The 20,040-nt window shown below is 57.3% G+C and overlaps 1 protein-coding gene and 1 long non-coding RNA gene across 13 annotated transcripts in view; one reads left to right on the forward strand and one right to left on the reverse strand.

Moving 5' to 3' along the window:
• Positions 1–20,040, forward strand: part of SYT7 (synaptotagmin 7) — a 65,775-nt gene that overhangs the window by 39,339 nt on the left and 6,396 nt on the right. For 6 of the 12 annotated variants that reach the window (XM_028833357.2, XM_028833359.2, XM_015113994.3 and 3 more), the window contains 5 exons: positions 8,705–8,840; positions 13,639–13,909; positions 17,292–17,461; positions 17,884–17,998; positions 18,552–18,751. In XM_028833357.2, coding sequence (XP_028689190.1) covers positions 8,705–8,840; positions 13,639–13,909; positions 17,292–17,461; positions 17,884–17,998; positions 18,552–18,751 — 892 coding nt within the window. Of the gene's footprint in view, positions 1–3,521; positions 3,645–8,704; positions 8,841–13,638; positions 13,910–17,291; positions 17,462–17,883; positions 17,999–18,551; positions 19,621–20,040 lie in introns of those variants that run through there. The other 6 variants (XR_013403710.1, XM_028833350.2, XM_028833354.2 and 3 more) reach the window with 2 other exon arrangements.
• Positions 2,378–8,049, reverse strand: LOC144334190 (uncharacterized). Its single transcript, XR_013403716.1, has 3 exons — positions 6,268–8,049; positions 4,669–6,031; positions 2,378–2,508 (listed from the first exon to the last, which is right to left on the reverse strand). It is a non-coding gene; the product is annotated as an uncharacterized LOC144334190 (long non-coding RNA).

Here is a 20,040-nt window from a genome sequence, read left to right on the forward strand (position 1 = left end):
CTCCCTGCTCTGCTCCCAAACCCATCCCTTTTACTCATCTCCAGCCCTGCCTCCTCCCCTTCAATTTACTTCTCCCCTGTAACCCGACTCTGCTAGCCTTCCTGGCCCACACCCCTCCCTCCCTCCCTCTCACTTCCTCTATCCCTGTCCCTGCCACCAGCCCTCCCCCATCTCTCTGACCTTCTGTAGCCACCTGTCCTCTAGCTCCCGCCCTGACTTCCCAAGTCTCCTTCCTCCAGTAATGACCCATCCCCTGAGGACAAATCTGAGATGTTGCCCCAAAGCTTTAGAAAAGGTTGTTTCTAAATGGAGCTTTCTTTCAAGCATACAGGTCTAAGAAGTAACAACACACCATCAGTGTCTAACCTTAACCATTCCCTCCAGCCATTCGCCCACCCCCTGCTCTTCCTGGAGGGGCCCCACCCAGGAAGCCCCTTCCCCAGCATCCCTCTGGACATCTGCCCCCCACTCTCAGAGCCTAAGACAGGTCTGGGCTGCCATCCCCAACATCACCTCCCTCCTCTGCCCTAACATGAGCTTCCTTCCAGGCCCTGGGGATTTTTCCCATCGCCCAGGTCTTCCCTGGGAGCACTTTTCACGGAGCAGGAGACCAGCACACTAAGCCTGGGAGAGGAGAAAGGGAGGAGGAAAGGGAAGCATTGGCAAGATATAGGGATTCTGAAGGCCAGCAAGTTCCTCGGAGCGTCCTGTCTCTCCTCTGAGACCTCAGCCAGGGCTTCCTGGGCAGGTGGGAGCGCTGTCCTGGGCGAGACACCCCATCCGAAGAGGCCCTGCCATGCCAGCTTCCCATACCTGTGCGAGTGGCCCATGGCCAGCAAGACATGCTGCCCGCGACTCTCCTTGGCAAATCAGGACACCCTATTCTCTGGGGCTCTACCCCACTCAAGGACCTTCAGGAATCTAACTGGACGCCTGCACAAGACGAGATGCCCAGAAAAGCCTCCTGTCTTCCAGGTGGCGGTTTGTTTTGGGACAGAGGCTTGAACAGGACTGAGAGGCTTCCGGGCGCCTGCACGCCCCTGCTGCTCCCCACCTCAGACTGTCTCGTCACAGCTGTCACCCCACTTCCTGTTCCAGCAGCCATCAGACTGGGCCAGGGGCCTGCCAGGAACCTGGGTACCATCTCTTCCCTGCCTGCTGCCTTCTCAGCGAACCGGGATTGGTCCAGCATCGCACATGCGGAAGCATCCTGTCCCTGCTCTGCGTCCCAGGCCAAGTCTCACGTTCCCCTAGTCGCTGGCAACCTCCAGAGCTCACATCAAGGGTCGGCCAACTTTTCCTAGAAAGGTCCAGATAATAATTTAGGCTTTGCAAGACGCATGTGATCTCCATCACACATTCTTTTTTTCTTTAAAACAACCATGCGAAAATGTAAAAACCACTCTTAGCTCGTGGGCCGTACTTTGCCCCCTGCCTTACAGTTTAGCTGCCCTGCTTCTGAGGCTCTTTTCTTGCCCAAACGCTGGTGGCTCCAGTAGAGAAGCAGGTGGCAAGGGTTGTCCTGGCCCCCCATGATCCCACCTACGCCTTGCAGGGAGGGCAGCAGCCCTCTGCTTGATGGTCGTGACTCCCCTAACACTGCCAGCTTCTCCCTCCACTCTCCAGCCCCTGCCCCTCATCCTAAGCCTCGCGGCCTGCAGAGCTGGAGAGAGTGACGAATCAGGAATTTATGCAGAGGAGCTGTTCTGTTTTTAAGAAGAGAAAAAGGAGTATCTGAAAAATGCATTAACCGGGGAAAAAACATGTTGTTTTCACTGAGTTTGCCTTCCCCCAGCACAACTAGCTCCCGAGCAGCCAAATGGAATTTTACCAACTCTGAAACAGTACCGGTGGGCAGAAAACAAAGAAAATGAGGATTTGTCCTGAGGGAGGGGGCAGAGTTTTTTTTCCTGAAAGTTAGATCCCAGCACAAGGGTCAGCCTGGAGTAACTGTGCCCAGGACCAAAGATGCAAAGACAGGGAGGGGCACAGCAGCCACTTAGCTCCCTCCGTGTGCTGAGACCCCAGAGGTAATGTCCCATTTTCCAAGACCCTCGTGCCCTCGCCCCTCACCTCAGAGGCTGTTTCTCACCTGTTTGTTCCCTTTTTGACAACCGCTCTGAGAAGTTAGAGCAAGCTCTTCCTCTGTAAACCTCGCCTCCCTTCACGTTGAAGTGGTAGACATCCTGACCCAGCATCCTCTCCCTTCCAGAATATTCCATCAGCCCTACTGTCTTCCCTTTGGCCCTTCTTGAGACGTGCTTTCCTGCCTGGCCTGTCCGAGAACCCCTCCCTCTCCTTTTGTTCTGATGAGAGGCCCCACGCTGGAGGAGCTCCACAAAGCACCCAGAAAACGCTCACGGACTCTGATGGCCTATGGGGACAGCAGGGTCACCACTGATGCTCCCTTTTCCCCCCTCCCGGCAAATGCGGGTAACCTCGCAAAGACCCTGGCAAGTTGCCCAGTGGTTCTCTGAGAATGCCCCTACTAACGGTGTCACACCTGGCCTCATACAGCTGCCACATGTCCACTCCAAGAGAGTCTCGCCCTCTTGCCTACCCCCCGCCTGTTCAGCGTTGACTGTGCTCCCTCAAAGTGCGCTCTCTCACTGCAGGCACAGGCCCCCTGCAGTCCTGCCAAAACTTCTCCAGCCCTTGCCAAGTTCCTGCACTTTCTTGCCGCCTTGGCTTGTGGTGCCTTCTGGACCTCTTCTCCAATGAAAGGCCCTTGACCTGGACTCAGCGGTGGTGCTCTTTCCCTGGATCTCCAGCAAGGAGGACACAGGAGACAGCCACTGTGGCCGAGTTGCCATATACCACAAAGGACTTTCATTCTCCTCTGATGGGCTTGTTTATCCAGGAGCCTAGGGGAGGTAGCTCCTTAGACCCTGCCTGGCTTCAAGGACATCTGGTTGACCGTGACACAGCATTGTCTATGAAGGGCTTCCATAAGGACAGGGTGCAGGACCCATTGGATTTTGAAACTTTCTAAGCCTGCGTGGTGCCGGTGCAGAATACTGACGGAGCCCGATACTGACGGAGCCCCTCCCTCTTCTCCCAGTGGCCCAGATGGTCAGAGCGAGTCCAGCTGGGCATGCATTAGCCTTTGAAAATCTGTGGGGTCCCAGGGCCTATGCTCCATTCCCCCCACCCTACCCCCCGTGTTCCCTTGGGACTGTCCCAGCCATAGGCCACCTCTGCAGGCCTCTGCCCAGCCCCTTGCAGTTTAGCTCTGGAGAATCTTGCTCTTGGCTCGGGCCAGTGGAGTCTCAGGCCATAGTCACCTCCCCTCCCTCCCTGCCTCCACTCTCCCCACTCTATCCTGCAACTGTTGACAGTGCTGAAGTTTGCTTTCTTTCCTGCAGGGCCAGTTTCTTACACTTTTTTCTTCTCTCTCTTTGTCTCTGTCTCTCTCTCTCTCTCTCTCTCTCTTTCTCTCTCTCTCTCTCTCCTTCCCCCCTGCCCCTGCCCACGGGGCCTCCTCGTTTCACCCTGGCCGGTGGGCTGCCCACCCCGGGCAGGGAAGGCCGGATGGTGGTGCTATCCTTGGTCTTAGGGCTTTCGGAACAGGATGACTTTGCCAATATCCCTGACCTGCAAAACCCAGGAACCCAGCAGAACCAGAACGCTCAGGGGGACAAGAGGTACGAGCACAGGCGAGGGCCTGCGGCGGCGGCGGCAGAGAAGGAGGCGCGGAGAGGCCGCCTGCCTCGACCGGCCCCGGCTGCTGGATGAGGTGGTGGTGCCTTCAGCGGATGCTGGAGCAGGAGGACGAGCCCCCTCCCCAGCCGGTGCCCTCACACACAGCCACCTTGGTGGTGTCCCTGGGGTCTGAGGCCACTTGTGGCCATCCTGGGACCATTCTGGATCAGGCCTGCTCTCCGGCATGCTTGCCCCAGCCCGGAGCAAGCGCAGCCTTTTCTGCCCCATCTTCCTGCTTGGCTCCTCTCTGCTGCCCTCCATCTTTCATCTCTGTCCCCACCCCAACCGGAAATCCCTGTTTCTCTGGTGGTTGGTGGGCGGGGGGGATGTTAGGGAAGGGGCACCAGCCTGTTCTCCCTCATCCCCACCCCCTCAACCTCCCTCTTGCCTGGAGGTCCTGTTGGGCTGCTTGGCTGATGGAAGAAGAGCCCATGGTGGGAGGGTCTGGGGCATGGGAGAGATCTGGTGACCAGAAATAACCAGAAGGTTCTCCCCTGAGCCGGGGCACCAGGAGAGAGCTGGGGAGGGCCCGGAGCAGTGAAGGCAGCCGTCCTGAGCAAGGGTGAGGCCTGGCTTTGTTGGGCTCCCTGTCACTGCGGCTGGCCTCGGGACCCTATGGAGACCGGGCATAGCCTGTGTGGCCACAGCACAGGCCAAGCAGAAGCCTGGGCATTTAAACTGCCACAGCCTCAGCTATCAGGAATTCAGGAAAGCATCTCCTACTGTCCCCGTCTCAGGAGGGGGCGGGGCGCTGCTCACGGGCAAGGGGTAGGGTGGGAGGTCCCAGGGTTCAGGCAACATCCCACAGCTGGGCCAGTGGATGCCTGACCTTAGGTTGGGTTGACCACACCTGTGGTTTCCAGGATGAATTAGCCTTTGGGAATCATGGGAGGAGGGCTTCTCACCTTGATCGGGTCTGCTTTCCATCAGACCAAAGGCCTGCAAGACAGCGTGTGGCCTGGCAGCCAAGACATCTGCCTTCCAGCTCTGGTTCTGCCAGAGCCTCATTCCGCAGCCCTGGGCAAGTCACAGCCCCTCTCTGGGTTCTCTGCTCACTTATCTGTCCAGTGAAGGATTGGACAGGGTAACCTCTAAGGAATGGCCCCTCAGGCTCAGATATGCTAAGCTTTTCATGAGGGAAACGGGCCTTTAGGCTGGGGCATGTGTCCTGTGAGCTGGGCAGGGACTGTTTGGACAGGCCATCCTGAGGCTCTTGAGAGGCCCCAGGGGCCAGAAGGGACTGTCCCAGGCTGCTGCCCTGGGCTTGTGGGCTAGGGAGGGTGGATAGACTGAGAGGCAAGATGGCTGGCTTGCCTGTCCCTCTGGTGGTTCCTGGAGACCATCCCTCCCAGTTTCTTCCCATCCTGAGTCCGCAGTTGCATGGTCTGTGGTGGGCAAGGCTGGAAGTCCCCAGAGAGTGGGGCCAGGTCTTTTACTGAGTGGCACAAATGGTGTCAGGCCCTGAGCCCATGTGCAGGGGTACCAGAGGAGTGGAGCCTGCCACCCCTGACCCACCTAGGCACTACTACAGGAGCTGTGACTTCCTGAGCCAGGGTCTCAAAGCTAGGCTGCAGGGCAGTCAGAGGGCCACTGGGAGGGCCAGGAGCCAGGGGCGAGAAGACATAGGGGGTGGCTGGAGTCCTCTGAACGCCCACTAAGAAGCTGAGACTGGTGCTGGGAAAGGTGTGAAGCGTGAGGGAGCAGAAGCAGGCTGGAAACAAGATTTCACATCACCCATGTGTTAATGAACCGGCTCCATTGTCACCCACAGTCTATTTTTACCTCCTTGCCACTTAGGTCTCACTCCATATTTAACACACCCATCCCTTCTGATCATCACATCAGCTTGTCCCCTGCCTTCCTGGGAAAGGTGGGTGTGGGGGTGGAGGCCGTGCGCTCTCGCCACCACCCAGCCTGACTTTCCAAGTGGACCGTGCCATTCCAGCCTCGTCATGCCCACCTATCCTGGAAATTCATTCCTCATGGACACTGGGGTGCTTCTCGGCTGGTGGGCTGCCACAGGGGTCCAGAATCCAATGCTTCCTTCCCAGCAGACTCTCCCCTTCCCAAAGCTTGGCATCAGCACCACCCACTGGGCACCAGGCAGCTTAGGGCCCCACCCCTCTGAGCTCCTGGACCCTCAGACTTGGGAGTGGTGGCCTTGGGGTGGCTGTCCCTCCCTCTTCAGCCTTTCCTTCTAGACCCAGGGTCTGCCCTTCTGACCCCAGCCCCACCTTTCCCTCCCCAGCTGACCCCTTGACCAGATCTCTCTGGAGGAAGGGGTAGTGGCCCTTGGCTGTCACTGGGGAGGACACTCAGCCCCCTTGGTCTGTGAACAGCAGGCTCATGGGAGACAGCGCCCCGGGAGGAGGAGTGGCCATTCCAGGTTCCAAGCAGCGTGGGAGTGTGTCCAACAAGCAGCAGGAGATGGGAGGGCCAGTCACTGCCTCTGTCCCCACGATTCTTGGTGTCCCTGAAGTCCCCCCTCCGGGATCCTTCAGCTCCTGGGCCTCAGCACCACACTTCAGACTGCACTCCCAGGAGGGAGGGAGGCCCTGGCTCCACGCCCTGCTGTGCCCATTCCACCCTCAGCCACTCTGCTCGTGTCCACCCCCTCATGCTGTCTGCCATCGTTTCACCACTGCTCCTTGGGATCCAAATGGTTTCCACCGCGGCCCACCCCCACCCCGAGTGGGGGACAGGGCAAGGCGGGGACCAGGCCACCCCCATTGCTCTCCCTACTCTGAAGCCACCATGTTCTGTCACGGTGTGTGTCCCCCGCCTCCTCTCTGCCTCTCCTGTTGGCCGCACGCTCCTCCCTGTCCCCTCGTCCACCCGGCAGCCTTCACACGTCTCTGACTAACTTTCTTGGCCTCTCTCTCCCTCTGTCTCCTTTCTCCCATCTGCTCCTCACAGGGCTGCCCTGGGCCGGCGATGGGCCCCTCGGCCTCTCCCTCTGCCTCTCTCTGTGCCTCTCACCTCTGTCTCTCTGTCCTGTGACCTCCGACAGCTTCAGTGGCGCTGACCATCTCTCCCAGGCTGCTTGGCAGCTGTGCCGACGCTGCGGCGTGGCCAAATAACTCTAACGTTCTCATACCTTCAGCAGCCAATCTCGCACTCTCCCTGCTCTCCCTCTCTGTTTCTAACCTGACTTTACCTCTCCAGCTGTTTCGGGCTCCTTTCCTTCCCCCTGCCTGCCCGTGTGAGCACGTGTCCTCTCCTGTGCGTGTGTGTGTGGTGCGTGCGTGTCCACATGTCCATGCGTGCCATGGCCCTCTGGGAAGGGCGCCCGCGTGTCGCTGGGTGGAGTGGGCGTTTCCGTGTTGTAGAGGCAGGGCCAGGTTTTCACAGCAGGTGTATCGTGCTTCTGATAATCAGGATGTTGGGCCCTGAAACCACTCCCTGCCCTTTCTGTTTCAGTTTGTCCCCCTTCACGTGCACTCGTGGCATGCCTGGGTCTCCCCAACGCATCTCCTCTCGGGATCCCTGTGTGCCATCGCTGTATGTGTGTCATCACTGCTGCTGTGGTTGGCCTGCCTGTGGCCCCTGCCATCCTCTCCCTGCCCCTCTGGATGTCTGTGAGGCTCGTGTGCATGTGTGTGCCTGTGTGTGCACATGTGTGTGTGCATGCATGTGTGTGTGTATGCATATGTGTGTGTGCATGCATGTGTGTGTGTATGCACATGTGTGTGTGCATGCTTTGTGTGTACGTGTGTGCATGCTTTGTGTGTACGTGTGTGCATGCGTGTGTGTGTGCACACACGCACCCTGCTTTGGGACCCTGATATCTCCCCTCCAGGGCCTGGCATATTCTGTGCATGTCTGTCTGTGCCTGTCGTGGTCGCCTATGTACTGGAGGCTGGTCTCTACCCGAGGGCCATGGCTCATGTCCACCCTCAGCGTGTGGCTCCCAGTTTGTGGCTGTGTGTTCTCAAAGCTGTTCTATTTTAGCCTGTCCTGAGCCTGATGCTACTGGTCCCCCGTCTCTTCCTCCCTGCCTTCCTCCACCTCTCTTCCTCCTCATGGGACATGCCAGCCTGGTCCCTGGGCAGGCTTTTAGTGCCCCTTCCTGATACCCAGCTGAACGGAGCCTGGGCTCACCACCCAGCCACTGGGTCAAAGAGCCCAGCATCCTGGGAACGTCATGGAGTCAGGTGCAGACAGGGCTTCTTGGGGGTGCCTGTCTTTCTGTGACCCTGGGTGAGAGCCTTACCAAATGCACAGTCTTCAGCAAGTGGGAGAAGGATGGGAACTGGGGAACAAGGGGGTGTAGACTCACCCTATCCAATATGGGGCCATTAAACCTAAATGAGCTTACATTCAACAAAATTAAAATTTCAGCTCTCAGCCACACTGGCCACATTGCAAATGCTCAAATGCACACATGCGGCATGCGGCTGTTCCACTGGACAGCACAAATACAGAATACTCTGTCACTGTGGAGAGTTGTCCTGACCTCACCTGGTCAGTCTCATGTCTAGAGGGTGGGAAGAGGATTCTTGATGAGCCCAAGCAAACACAGGTGGGGCGTCTGGGAGACAGACCTTCTGGGTGTGTTTGCAGAGGGTAATGACGCAGAGAGGCACCTGGACACACCACGCCACGGCGGAGCCTCCCCCTTCCAGGCTGGGGGCGGATGGGATAGAACAAGCCTCTGGGGAGTGGGGGCGGTGGCCAGCTCACAGACCAACTATGCAAGCCAATGACTGGAGGGTGGGGGGTTTCTGGGGAACAGGAAGAATGGGGACACTTCCCCCAAATATCCCCTATAGGAGTAGTTAAGCCACAGTCGCCTGGGGCAGGGGCTGCAAGGAGAATGGGCCCCAGGCATGGGTTTCCAGGGAAAACCAGGTGTCCATGTGGACAGGAGTACCACTCCTGCTGGCCCGTCGGGGATGGCAGCTGCTGGGGTCTTCAGAGAAGGTCCTGCCGCCCCTCAGGCCAGGGTGCCCAACCCAGCTCACTTCCCAGCCCAATCTCATTTGGACTCCCCTGCCCCCAGGTTGCCTGCAGGAGGGAAGGCGGTGAACACAGCCCCGGTGCCAGGCCAGACACCCCACGATGAGTCTGACCGCCGGACCGAGCCACGCTCCTCTGTCTCAGACCTCGTCAACTCCCTCACCAGCGAGATGCTCATGGTGAGAATGAGGGAGCCTGTGCTGCTCCGAGGAACTGGGCTGGGAGGCCAGGGGCAGGAAGAAGAGGGACGTGTGTGGGAACCAGCAACGGCATGGGAGTGGCCAGGCAGGGGAACCGGGTCAGAAGCAGCCTGGAGAGCCAGGCCCAGCATGGTGGCCACTCGGCGCTTGGTGACTGAGTGTGCAAGGCCGGGGTTTGCTTCCCAGCTCTTTCATCAAAATATCTTCTCCATGTCTCAGTTTCTTCCTTTGACAAGTGAAAATAAGAATTCCCATCCTGCTTTGATCCCTTTGTGGATTGAGAAGGCACCAAAGAAAACCCACTCATGCAGGATACTTGCAGGATCCTAGAGGGAAAGGCTGGTGGGCAGAGGACTCAGGACAGAAGGTGTCCCCTCCCGAGAGTGATGTCCCCTTAAGTGGAGGTCTGGGGTGGAAGGCCTAGCCTGCGACCTCCCCCATTCCCATGGCTAGAGGCCCCTGAGAACAGGAGAGCAGGAATCCACTGGTCCCGGCTCCTCTGAGGGACAGCTGTGATGGGGTGCTGCTGTCCACACCCGTGCCCCACCAGAGGCCTCCAACCCTGTGGGATCCTAGTTCTAGGTTGCTTGGCCCAGACAGAGGTTGTGGTTCCCACGGTGCCCCCACGGGGGCAGCAGTGAGTCACAGCCACTTGCCCCACCTGTACTTTTCCAAAGAGGTCCTGGAGGGAGAAAACTGGGGAGATTGACAGACAGAGATCAGTTAAAGGTCGGAAGTCCCAGGAAGGCTTGAAGAGGGGACGAAGTTGGGAATCCAGCCCCTGCTCTGTTCCTACTGGACTTGACCTGGGACGCTTCATCTCCTTGGATTGAACCCCTCACTTCTCTAGAGAGAAGGAAGTAGGCTTGGGAGCTCCCAACCCCTCCCCCACTGCCCTGGCACCAGAGCCCCCACCCTTCTGCCATGTAGAGTTCCAGCCAGCTCTAACCATCCATCCCCACTGCCCCTTCTAGCCTGGCGTTTCTCAAATTGCTACGTGTGCAGGAATCACCCAGGAACCTTGTTAAAATGCAGATTCCTGGTCAGTGGGCCTTTGGTGGGGCCTAAGAGTCTGCTTTTTTCCTTATTTTTTATTTTTTATTTTTTTGAGACAGAATCTCATCTGTCCCCTAGGCTGGAGTTCAGTGGCACAATCTCAACTCACTGCAACCTCTGCCTCCCGAGCTCAAGCGATTCTCCTTCCTCAGCCTCCCGAGTAGCTGGGATTATAGTAGTGCACCACCACGCCGGCTAATTTTTCTATTTTTAGTAGAGATGGGGTTTCACCATGTTGGCCAGGCCGATCTCAAACTCTTAGCCTCAAATGATCCACCTGCCTTGGCCTCCCAAAGTGCTGTGATTGCAGGCATGAGCCACCGCGCCCGGCCTATCCTGTGGTTTTCTTGAATCCACATTAGAGCATCAGATTTTCCACATCCTAGGTCTGGTCGCCTTGGGCCTCTCCACCTCTCCCCTTCTCCCCGCCCGCCAGGCCCCTGTGTGTCTGGCCCTCCACTGCCCTCCTTCCATCTTCCCCCACCCAGGCAGACTGACCCTGGCTGTCTTCTCCTCTGGATGGGCCATTACCACAGCCCACCCTGCCTCCCTGCATAGCCCCTTAATTGGTTACAGCTTCCCGGTAGCCAGGTTCCCAGAAGGGACGGCCCCTTCACAGCCAGCTTGCCTGCCCCTTGCTGCCCCCAGGGAGGGGCCAACAGCTGCAGCCTGCAGAAGGAAGCGCAGGCCCCATCTCCCTCTCCTGTGCTGGGAAGATGCTCAGAGGTGGGAGGGCAGAGTCTGATGGCACAGCTCTGTTCCAGTGCTAGGCCGTTGACGTTAACAGCCATGATAAGATAAGCAGGGCAGAATCAGCCCACTGTGACCTCAGCCTGTCCCAGTCTCCGGACCCTGGGCTGTGGAATCTGGGGGTCGAGAGACAAGAGTTAAGCACCCAGAGCTGGCCAGAGAAGGGGCTGAGGGGCAGGGGTGTCCGAGAAGAGGCGAGGCCACACGTGCTTCTGGGCACCTGCTGCCCTGGTACAGGGGTGACTTGCTGCTTTTCGAGGCTGACTTCTGCTAGGCCTCGGGAAGCACCTTCCCTGACTGTGATGGGGTGGCCAACCTGGTTGCCAAAGAGATGGCTCTGCCCCAGCTGAGTAATTAGGGCTCAGGGCTGTGGCTTAAGAAGGCTGGGAGTGGGCACAGAGCTGCCACCCCTTTCCGAGGTGAAACCCACCTAGCCAGCCCAGGCCTTCCCAAGACCACACCGTTTGGGAGCCAAGAGCCAAGGGACCAGAGGGACCTCAGGTGGGGTGGGGGCCACCTGGGCTCCGGTCATCAGCAACTCCACCCCAACTTTAGAAGCAAGGGGGTGGGCGAGTGGTCTTTGCTGGCACTGTCTACACATGCTATGCCCCAGGTGCTCGGTCCCTCTGCCAGTGGGTCAGGTCACGGGGCAGAACTCTAGAAGGGACCCCTTCTAGCTCTCCCAGGACCCCTCAAAGTAGGTGTCATGGTCCCTACTCTGCAGATGTAAAAACAGGGTCAAAGCGTGCGTGTGGGGCTGGCATAAGCAGAGAAAAGAGCGTCGGGGAAAAGCAGACTGTGGACAAGGAAACCACATTCTCCATGGGCCTGCAGTGGGGCTTGAGGGGTTATCTGGATCGGCCAAGGGGTGGGGGCTGGAGGGAACATCTTCTGCTGTAAGGCAGCGCGGTGCCCCCAACTAGGCAGGACCGGGGTAAAGCCCCAGACTCTAGATCTGAGTGCAAGAGCAAGGCGCAGGTGGAAGGGACTCAGGATTCCTGGCCACTCAACTGGGTTGCGTTCCCACTGGCCATTCAATCGCAGGCGACTTGAGGCAAGTGACCCAACCTCTCTGTGCTGGCAGCCACAGTTGGAACACCGGGAAAGTGTTCCAGCGGGAGTGCCTGCCTCGTTGGGATGTTGTAAGAGGTCAGTGAGGACAAGGCACAGGTTACAGGCGGCCAGCCAGTTCGTGGTAGTTACTGTTGTGAGTGTGAGGCTGGATGCATGGCTCATGCCTGTAATCCCAGCACTTTGGGAAGCCAAGGCGGGCAGATCACTCGTAGCCAGGAGTTAGAGACTAGCCTGACCAACATGGTGAAACCCTGCCTCTACTAAAAGGACAAAAATTAGCCAGGCGTAGTGGTGTGCGCCTGTGGTCCCAGCTACTCGGGAGGCTGAGGCATGAAAATCGCTTGACCTTGGGAGGTGGAGGTGGCAGTGAGCCGGGATTGCACCACTGCACTCCAGCCTTGGCAACAGAGCGAGACCTTGTCTCAAAAAAACAAAAACAAAAAACTCTCACGAGTGTGATTCCGACGGTTTTCACCTGGCACGGTGAGTCCGCAGGTCTTTGCCAGCTTGAGGGGAAACCTCAGTGTTGTGCTGGGGTGTGGGCCTGCTTCAGTGGAAAGAGCAGGATTTTGAGTCAGAGAGGATTCATACTGCTGTGCAGTCTTGGCCATGTGACTTAACCTCTCTGAACCAGTCTCTTCAGTGAGGGTGGTGCCACCTGCCTCGCCTGGCTATGATCAGGATTCAGTAAGGAGACGGCGATGGGAGAGTCGCTGGTCATGGCAAGAGCACACTGGATACATTATTATTATCTGTATTATTTAGTCTTTCAGAGCCTAGGACTGCCTCTCGAGGATGAAGGAGAGGGCACAGAGCAGGTTTCTACGGGGGAAGCGGGGGAGAGAACGGATGCCTGCAGTTTTTCTTACTGTGGTACCCAGGGTCCTGCTCCTGTCTCTCATCCAGTCATCGTGGGAGACTTTCGAGCCAGGGGTACCTGAGCCATGCAGCCCCCTAACTGGGTCTGCTGTGATCAGTGGTCTGGGGCTGCACTCAGGCGGCTGGAGGGTGGGCAGGGTTCCAAAACCTCCTAGGTACTACCAGTGTGCTCACAGGTTCAGACACGTGGCTGGGAGACCCTCCTCCCGGCTGCTTCCTGTGGTTGGATGTCAGGATGGGATGAGATGCCCACCCTGCCTCTGTGTGACTGTCCGTTCCTGGGTCAGCCCAAGCGCCCTCCCTCCCAGCACTCCTCAGCCCCTATGGACAGTACAGTCATCTGAGGCGCCTTTTACCCAGCACTGATACCCAGGCCCACCTCAGCCCCATCCAGTCAAAGTGCTTGGGGACAGGGCCTGGGGGGTCTACAATTTTCTTGTCCCTGGTGATTTTGCCTAACACAAACAGACATCGCTCCTGAAAACGTACCTCTCTCATTTTGTAAATCACATCATTCTCCGCACCCTAGAGAGTCACTTTGCAAAGAATTGTTGCGGTACACTCTTTTTGATGTGAGCAGCCTCCCTCATCTGCTGTGTAGCCCAGGTTTGTGTCAGTGCATCCCACAGTTGGCCCTACCGTGCCACGAGAGGGCAGGGAGGTCTGGGGGGCTCGGGAACCCCAGCACGCACCAGGGCAGCTACAACCAGGAAGGTGAGGCAGCGGAACTGGAGCTTGGGGCCGGCGGCAGACCCAGGGCCGCGAGGAGAGCCTGGGAGGTGGGTGTCGTGCATACGACTTTGAGGTTCAGGAGACAGAGCTGTCTAGGCTCTGCCATCCCCCCTTCCCCTCCCCTCCTGGGAGACCCCGGTCAAGGCACCTGCCCTCTGAGCCTGAGCAGTGTCCATGGGATGTGGCTGGGCCACCACCTTTGGCCTCTCACCCGTGCTGGCCAGCAGTGGGGACATGGGGGGAGCAGAATCCTCCCCAACCCTGCCGGCCTCTCCCCCACCCCCAGCTCTCCCCAGGCTCCGAGGAGGACGAGGCCCACGAGGGCTGCAGCCGAGAGAACCTGGGCCGGATCCAGTTCAGCGTCGGCTACAACTTCCAGGAGTCCACGCTCACCGTGAAGATCATGAAGGCCCAAGAGCTGCCGGCCAAGGACTTCAGCGGCACCAGTGACCCCTTTGTCAAGATCTACCTGCTGCCTGACAAGAAGCACAAGCTGGAGACCAAGGTGAAGCGGAAGAACCTGAACCCCCACTGGAACGAGACCTTCCTCTTTGAAGGTGAGGCTAGTGCCCCCCTTCCCCCGCCATGATCACCTCTTGCCGTCCACCATCCCCCTACCCAACCACACATGTGGTCACATGGACAGATGCATATGGGCACACACCTGCAGGCCCACAAATGCACAAACACATGCAATCAGATACACTTATGTGCACACCTGCATGCGTGCACAGGCACAGATCCATACACGTGCGCTCACAAACGCCCACACAGGCAATGACTTGGCCCGGTTAACCTGATGCATTTTGTGTCTAGTTGGGATCAGGTCACAGGAGCCAAGTGGAGCCAGCATCACAGCCAGAGGCCGAGGAGGGAAGCTGGGCCACCGCCTGGTGTTTCAGTCCAGACACAGAGCTCATCCTGAGGAGGGCAGGGAGGGAGGGAGGCACCCACAGGACTCAGAGCTGGAGCACCCTGGAGCCACCAGAGCATAGTGGTTCAGTGCACAGGCTGTGGCCTAGGCTGTCTGGGTTTGAATCTCAGCTCTTGCCACTTACTCGCTGCGTGACCTTGGGCAAGTTCCTGAGCCTCCCTATGATTTGGTTTCCTCATCTACAAAATAGAGATAATAATAGTGAGGGTTCAACAAATAAGTGAATTGTAAAAGCACTTAGAACAGTGCCTGACACCCAGCAAATGCTTGATACCAGGTTGTTAAACACACGCCATCTGTTGCCGTTCTCTGCCCCCCTCCCTCGCATGGGACAGGAACAACAGCTCTGAACCATGCCTGGAGGCCGCGGAGACAAATGTCCTTTCTCTCTCCTGCAAGCCCCCTCTGAAGGCCGGTCTTTATCTCTTATCTCTGAGGATTCAAGGTAACCAGGAAGCTGGGCATGCGATTAAGCAGTGATTTCTATCCCAGGGCCTTTGGGTGCTAGGACCCCGCTTAGAGAAGCTGTAACCCTTTGCCAATGGCTCCCCATTCATCCAGGGGGAGTAGATCCCTACTCCAGCTGCCCCAAGCCCTAGCCTTCCAGAATCTTCACCGTGTATCCCAGGGACCTTTCCCCACCTGCCGTCCCACCCACTTAGCACCCCACCTCTTCTGCAAGGTGACAGCCAGGTCACCCACTAAATGGCACTGAGGGTGAGCAGTGAGTGTCCGTGTGCTTCTGGATGCCCTCCTTTGCAGGCACCACGAGGGCCAGGTTAGAGATGGCTCAGCCAGCGAGAGGTTCAGCTGTCTGGAGGTATAGGTAGCCAGCTGGCAGGGCGAAGGTTCTGAGCAGAACTCCAATCCTCCCATCTCTTCCACAAGCACGTGCCCAGCAACAACCACGAGCTGGGCACTCTTCTAGGTTCCGGGGGTGTAGAAAAGCATGAGGCACCGTTATGGCCCTCAAGGCATTTCTGGCCTAATGGAGACACAGATGTGTAGATAAGCCAGCCACACGCAGCATGACAGGAGCTGCAGGAAGCCAGTATGAGCTCCCTTTGATGGTGCTGAAGAAAATTTCCCAGAAGAGGGACCATTCCAAATGGGTTCTGATGGATGAGTAGGAGTTTGCCAGCTAGGAGCCTGCCTCCTCTGGTGTTGATGAGAGCTGACTGGGGTGCAGCGACTTCTTGGAGCTTCCAATATTCCCAGAACACTTGTCCTCGTGCATTTTACCTGAATTGATGCCAGGGGTCCCCTGGGCAAGGTCCGTGGGGGACTCTGAAATAAAGAGGACACAGCTTCCCACCATATGAGGAAAAGGACCCTGAACAAATTCAGAGCGTCTCCTTTTCCCACTCACCTGCTCCTGTCGGAGCTCCTCGGTGCTTCCAGAGTCTCTGGGGGAAGGTGCTGGAATCCTCCGGGGCTCCTCCTTCCCTTCATCTTCTGCACCAGCCAGGCTTAGGTTCCAGGCATCCTCCGTCCTGCTCACACCCGGGTTCAGAATCTCCTCACCTCAGACCTCCGGGCTGGCCTGTGCCCCCTGCACCTCCTGGGCCAGCCCCACCTCTGACTAAGCCTCCCAAGAGCTCATGACTCCTGGCTTCAGACCTTCACCTGGCCCCCTCTTCCCTTCTCCATCCCATGCAAGCCCCGTCTGCTCCTCTCCCTCTGACCTTAGCTGCCACTTCACCTCAGCACAGTCCTGCTGCTCCATCAGGCCATTTCATTGGCATTGATTCATCTGTTCAATTATGCATTCACTTAACAAATATGTATCGAGTGCCTACTATGTGCCAGAAACGGTGTTAGACACCGAGATCCAGTGGTTGGTAACAGAGAGGCCTTTCTGGGAATCCTTGCCTTCCGGGAAAGCCAGACAAAAATCAGGGAAAGAGACAGAGAAATCTATTACCGTGTGTGATATGTTTCGCGGAAGAAAAGGTGCTAGAACGTATAACGGGATCCAACACTGTCTGGGGTGCCAGGAAGGAATACTGAGACTTGAAGGATGAGAGTAGCCAGAAGGGGGGCGCATGGTGGGGCCAGTGTGCGCCCAGCCCCGAGGCGGGAGGAGTAGGGGTGTTGAAGGGCCAGGAAGGAGGCCGATGTGGCTGGAGCCCAGTCATTGAGTGAAGAGCGGTCACAAGCCAAGCAGGGAGAGGACAGCCGGGCCAAATTGTGGAAGGACTTGAAGCCAAGGTAGGGTGCCCGGCTTTTATTCTAAGTGCACTGGGAACCATTGAAAGGCTTTAAGCAGGAGCACATCATGATGGAATTTCTATTTTTAAAAGATCTCTCTGGCTGCCGCGTAGAGAATGGACGGTAGGAGAAAGCGTGGATGCGGGGAGGGCGGTTTGGAGATGCTTGCAGCTGCCTAGGCAAGAGGTGCCAGCGGCTTGGACGAGGGAGGTGACAGTAGAGAAGGGGACACTGTGGGAAGAAGGACAGAAGCACAGGCGAGAGGAGGGATGCCGAGTCACAGGACACTTGTCACCTCCTGCTTCTATGCCTTTGCCTTTTCCCTCCCACTGATGCTTCCCCACGTCCCTCTGCCCTGAGTCCTCCTGGGGCTTGTGTACTGGCAGCTGTGGCCACCTAGGCAGAGCCACTTGCCCAGACCTGCCTCGGGACGATTGGCAGCGGCTGCTCAGCCACTGAGATGGACACAAGGTGCACAGGTGAATGGATGATCGCAGTTCTACTCTTTACTAGCTGGGACTCTGGGCAAGTACTTTAAGCCGTCTGAGCCTCATCTGTAAGATGGACGAGATGCCATTCACCTTGGAGAATTGTTGAGGGAACCCCATGAGACGGTGACAGTTCTTGCTAGCACTTCAGTAAGGTCTAATTGCAATCCAGTGTGCCTGCTGGCCCGGTGGGGTGGCAGCGGGAGGGCACAGGGCCTGCCTCCTCTTCCCAGGGCCTTCCTTGCCTCCCGGGCCCCATGTGGCCCCTCTGTGCCCCTCTTCACTCGCACCCATCTATACCACCAGGTTTTCCCTATGAGAAGGTGGTGCAGAGGATCCTCTACCTCCAAGTGCTGGACTACGACCGCTTCAGCCGCAACGACCCCATCGGGGAGGTGTCCATCCCCCTTAACAAGGTGGACCTGACCCAGATGCAGACCTTCTGGAAGGATCTGAAGCCATGCAGCGATGGGAGTGTAAGGCCCCATGGGTGGGCCTTAACTGGACAGGCAGCAGGGCAGGGCTGGGAGATCTGGTCCCAGACCCTCGTCAACCTTAGAAAGGCCAGGAGGGCTGTGGGAGAGGGTGCAGATGGGCAGGCCCGATGGAGCTCAGTCCTCACTAGTAGTCAGAGCACTGGTGCTTGGCACTTGGGGGGGACTCACCGGATCTGTAAGAAGGAACCTAGGGCTGTGTTCAGGGAACAGAGAGGAGATGGTGGACCTGGGAGGGGCAGTACACACACCTGCCAGAGGAGGGGAGACAGAGTGAGACAGAGGTGACAGACAGGGGCATGGGTAAGCGCCAAGGTCAGGGTAGAGGGGGCCTGGGGGCAGCTGGACCAATCAGAGAGCTCTGCTAGCCTAGTTCCCCACACCCCTCCTGTTGTGCCTCCCAGGGGAGCCGAGGGGAGCTGCTCTTGTCTCTCTGCTACAACCCCTCTGCCAACTCCATCATCGTGAACATCATCAAAGCCCGGAACCTCAAAGCCATGGACATCGGGGGCACATCAGGTGCGGGGCTCCTCCAGCAGAGGACGGGCGGGCCGGGGATGTGCTGGTGACACAAGGGTTACACTGGATGTGGAGAGCAGGGTCTGCAGCGATCCTCACCCCAACCCGCCACACCCCCACCTCCAGTCCTCACTCCTTACCCTAGAGGCCTTGGGGGCCCCCTTTGGAGCACCCTCATCTTGGACTCTGTTCAAGAGTCAAGATGTCAGCATCATCCTGGACTCTGTTCTTCCCAGAATCAGGAAGAAAGGGAACATTGTGGGAAGACCTGGGTTCTATCCCCAGCTCTGATGCTACTTGTCTGAGATTTTGGACAAGACCTGGCCTCTCTGGGGCTCAGTTTCCTCATTGGTAGTAACAGGAGGGCCCAGGTGATCGCTAAGGTCCATCTGCTGATTCTCCCAGGTCCCTCTTGTTCTTGCCTGGGTCTCTCCTTGCCTCTGGGGAAAGCACACGGCCCTCCTGCCTCAGCTTCCATTCCTGGAAGGGGAAAGGGATCCTAGGAAGTCCCTCCCCCATGGTCCCTCTAACCCTTCCCCACTCCCTCCCCCAGACCCCTACGTGAAGGTGTGGCTGATGTACAAGGACAAGCGGGTGGAGAAGAAGAAGACGGTGACGATGAAGAGGAACCTGAACCCCATCTTCAATGAGTCCTTCGCCTTCGATATCCCCACGGAGAAGCTGAGGGAGACGACCATCATTATCACCGTCATGGACAAGGACAGGCTCAGCCGCAATGACGTCATCGGCAAGGTAGGGGCGAGGCAGGTGGTGTGGTGCACGCAGCTGGTACCAGCGAGGCTCCGTTCCTTAAAAGAAGCAGTGGGTGTAGTGGGCACAGGCTGGACACCAGGAGAGACTGGGATCAGTCTCCTCCCCTCTCAGGCCTCTGTTTCTTCATCTGAAAATAAGGGTGTGAGATGACCCCCTCGCAAGGATTCCTCTCTAAGCGTCCTCCTGTGGGTAGGTCAGCTTAGGACAGACCACCAGCGGGCAGGGAAAGAAGTAGTGCAAGAGAGGAATGGCCTGGATCTCAAAAGAAAGTTTTCTGGACAGGATGATGACATTGGGGCAGTATTGCCCGGGATCCTGTCTACACAGGGTGAGCTGCGTGGGGCAGCGTTGGGAGCTGCGATCAGACTCCAAAGACCTCGTTTCAGTTCCCATCCCATCTTCAGATAAACCGTATAACTTTGGGCCAGTGGCTTGGCCCCTCCAAGCTTTAGTGTTCTCATCTGTAAAATGGAGCAACTAGTACTGTCCCTGTAGAACTTTACAGGGTGGTGTAAGAATTGCTTGAGGCATGTGGATGTTCTTCTCGTAGAAAGTTGGCCGGGCACAGTGGCTCACGCCTGTAATCCCAGCACTTTGGGAGGCCGAGGTGGGTGGATCACCTGAGGTCGGGAGTTCGAGCCCAGCCTGACCAACATGGTGAAACCCCATCTCTACTAGAAATACAAAAATTAGCTGGGCATGGTGGCGGGTGCCTGTAATCCCAGCTACTCAGGAGGCTGTGATAGGAGAATCCCTTGAACTGCAGAGGTTACAGTGAGCCAAGATTGCAAGACTGTACTCTAGCCTGGGCAACAGAGCAAAACTCTGCCTGGAAAAAAAAAACAAAAGTGATCTCTTCATATCACATAACCAAAAAATTCATACCTGACCTTGAGTTTTCCCAGGATGGGATTCTGTGACATAAGCCCTTCCATGTTTCTACCTTAAAATGTCTCTTTCTGTGTTTATTTATGGTTTAGTGTTGAGAGAATGGGCTTGAGAGTCAGAGAGCCTTGGTCCAAATCCTAGCCTTACTTTTTAAGGCTGTAACCTCTCTGAGCCTCATTTTCTCCTCTCAAAACGAGAGTAGGACGGTCCTACCCTCACAATGCGCTGGGAGGATTAAGTAAGATCGCACAGGTGAGCTAAACAGCTCACTAAACAGCACAGGACTTGGAACGCATGTTAGCTAGTATGATAATAAAGGGGCATGTATATCCATTCAGGCAGGGCGGTTTGACCAGGACCATGTGAGGAACCAGTGCTCA

This window comes from Macaca mulatta, chromosome 14 (assembly GCF_049350105.2).
Source record: "Macaca mulatta isolate MMU2019108-1 chromosome 14, T2T-MMU8v2.0, whole genome shotgun sequence".
NCBI lineage: Eukaryota > Metazoa > Chordata > Mammalia > Primates > Cercopithecidae > Macaca > Macaca mulatta.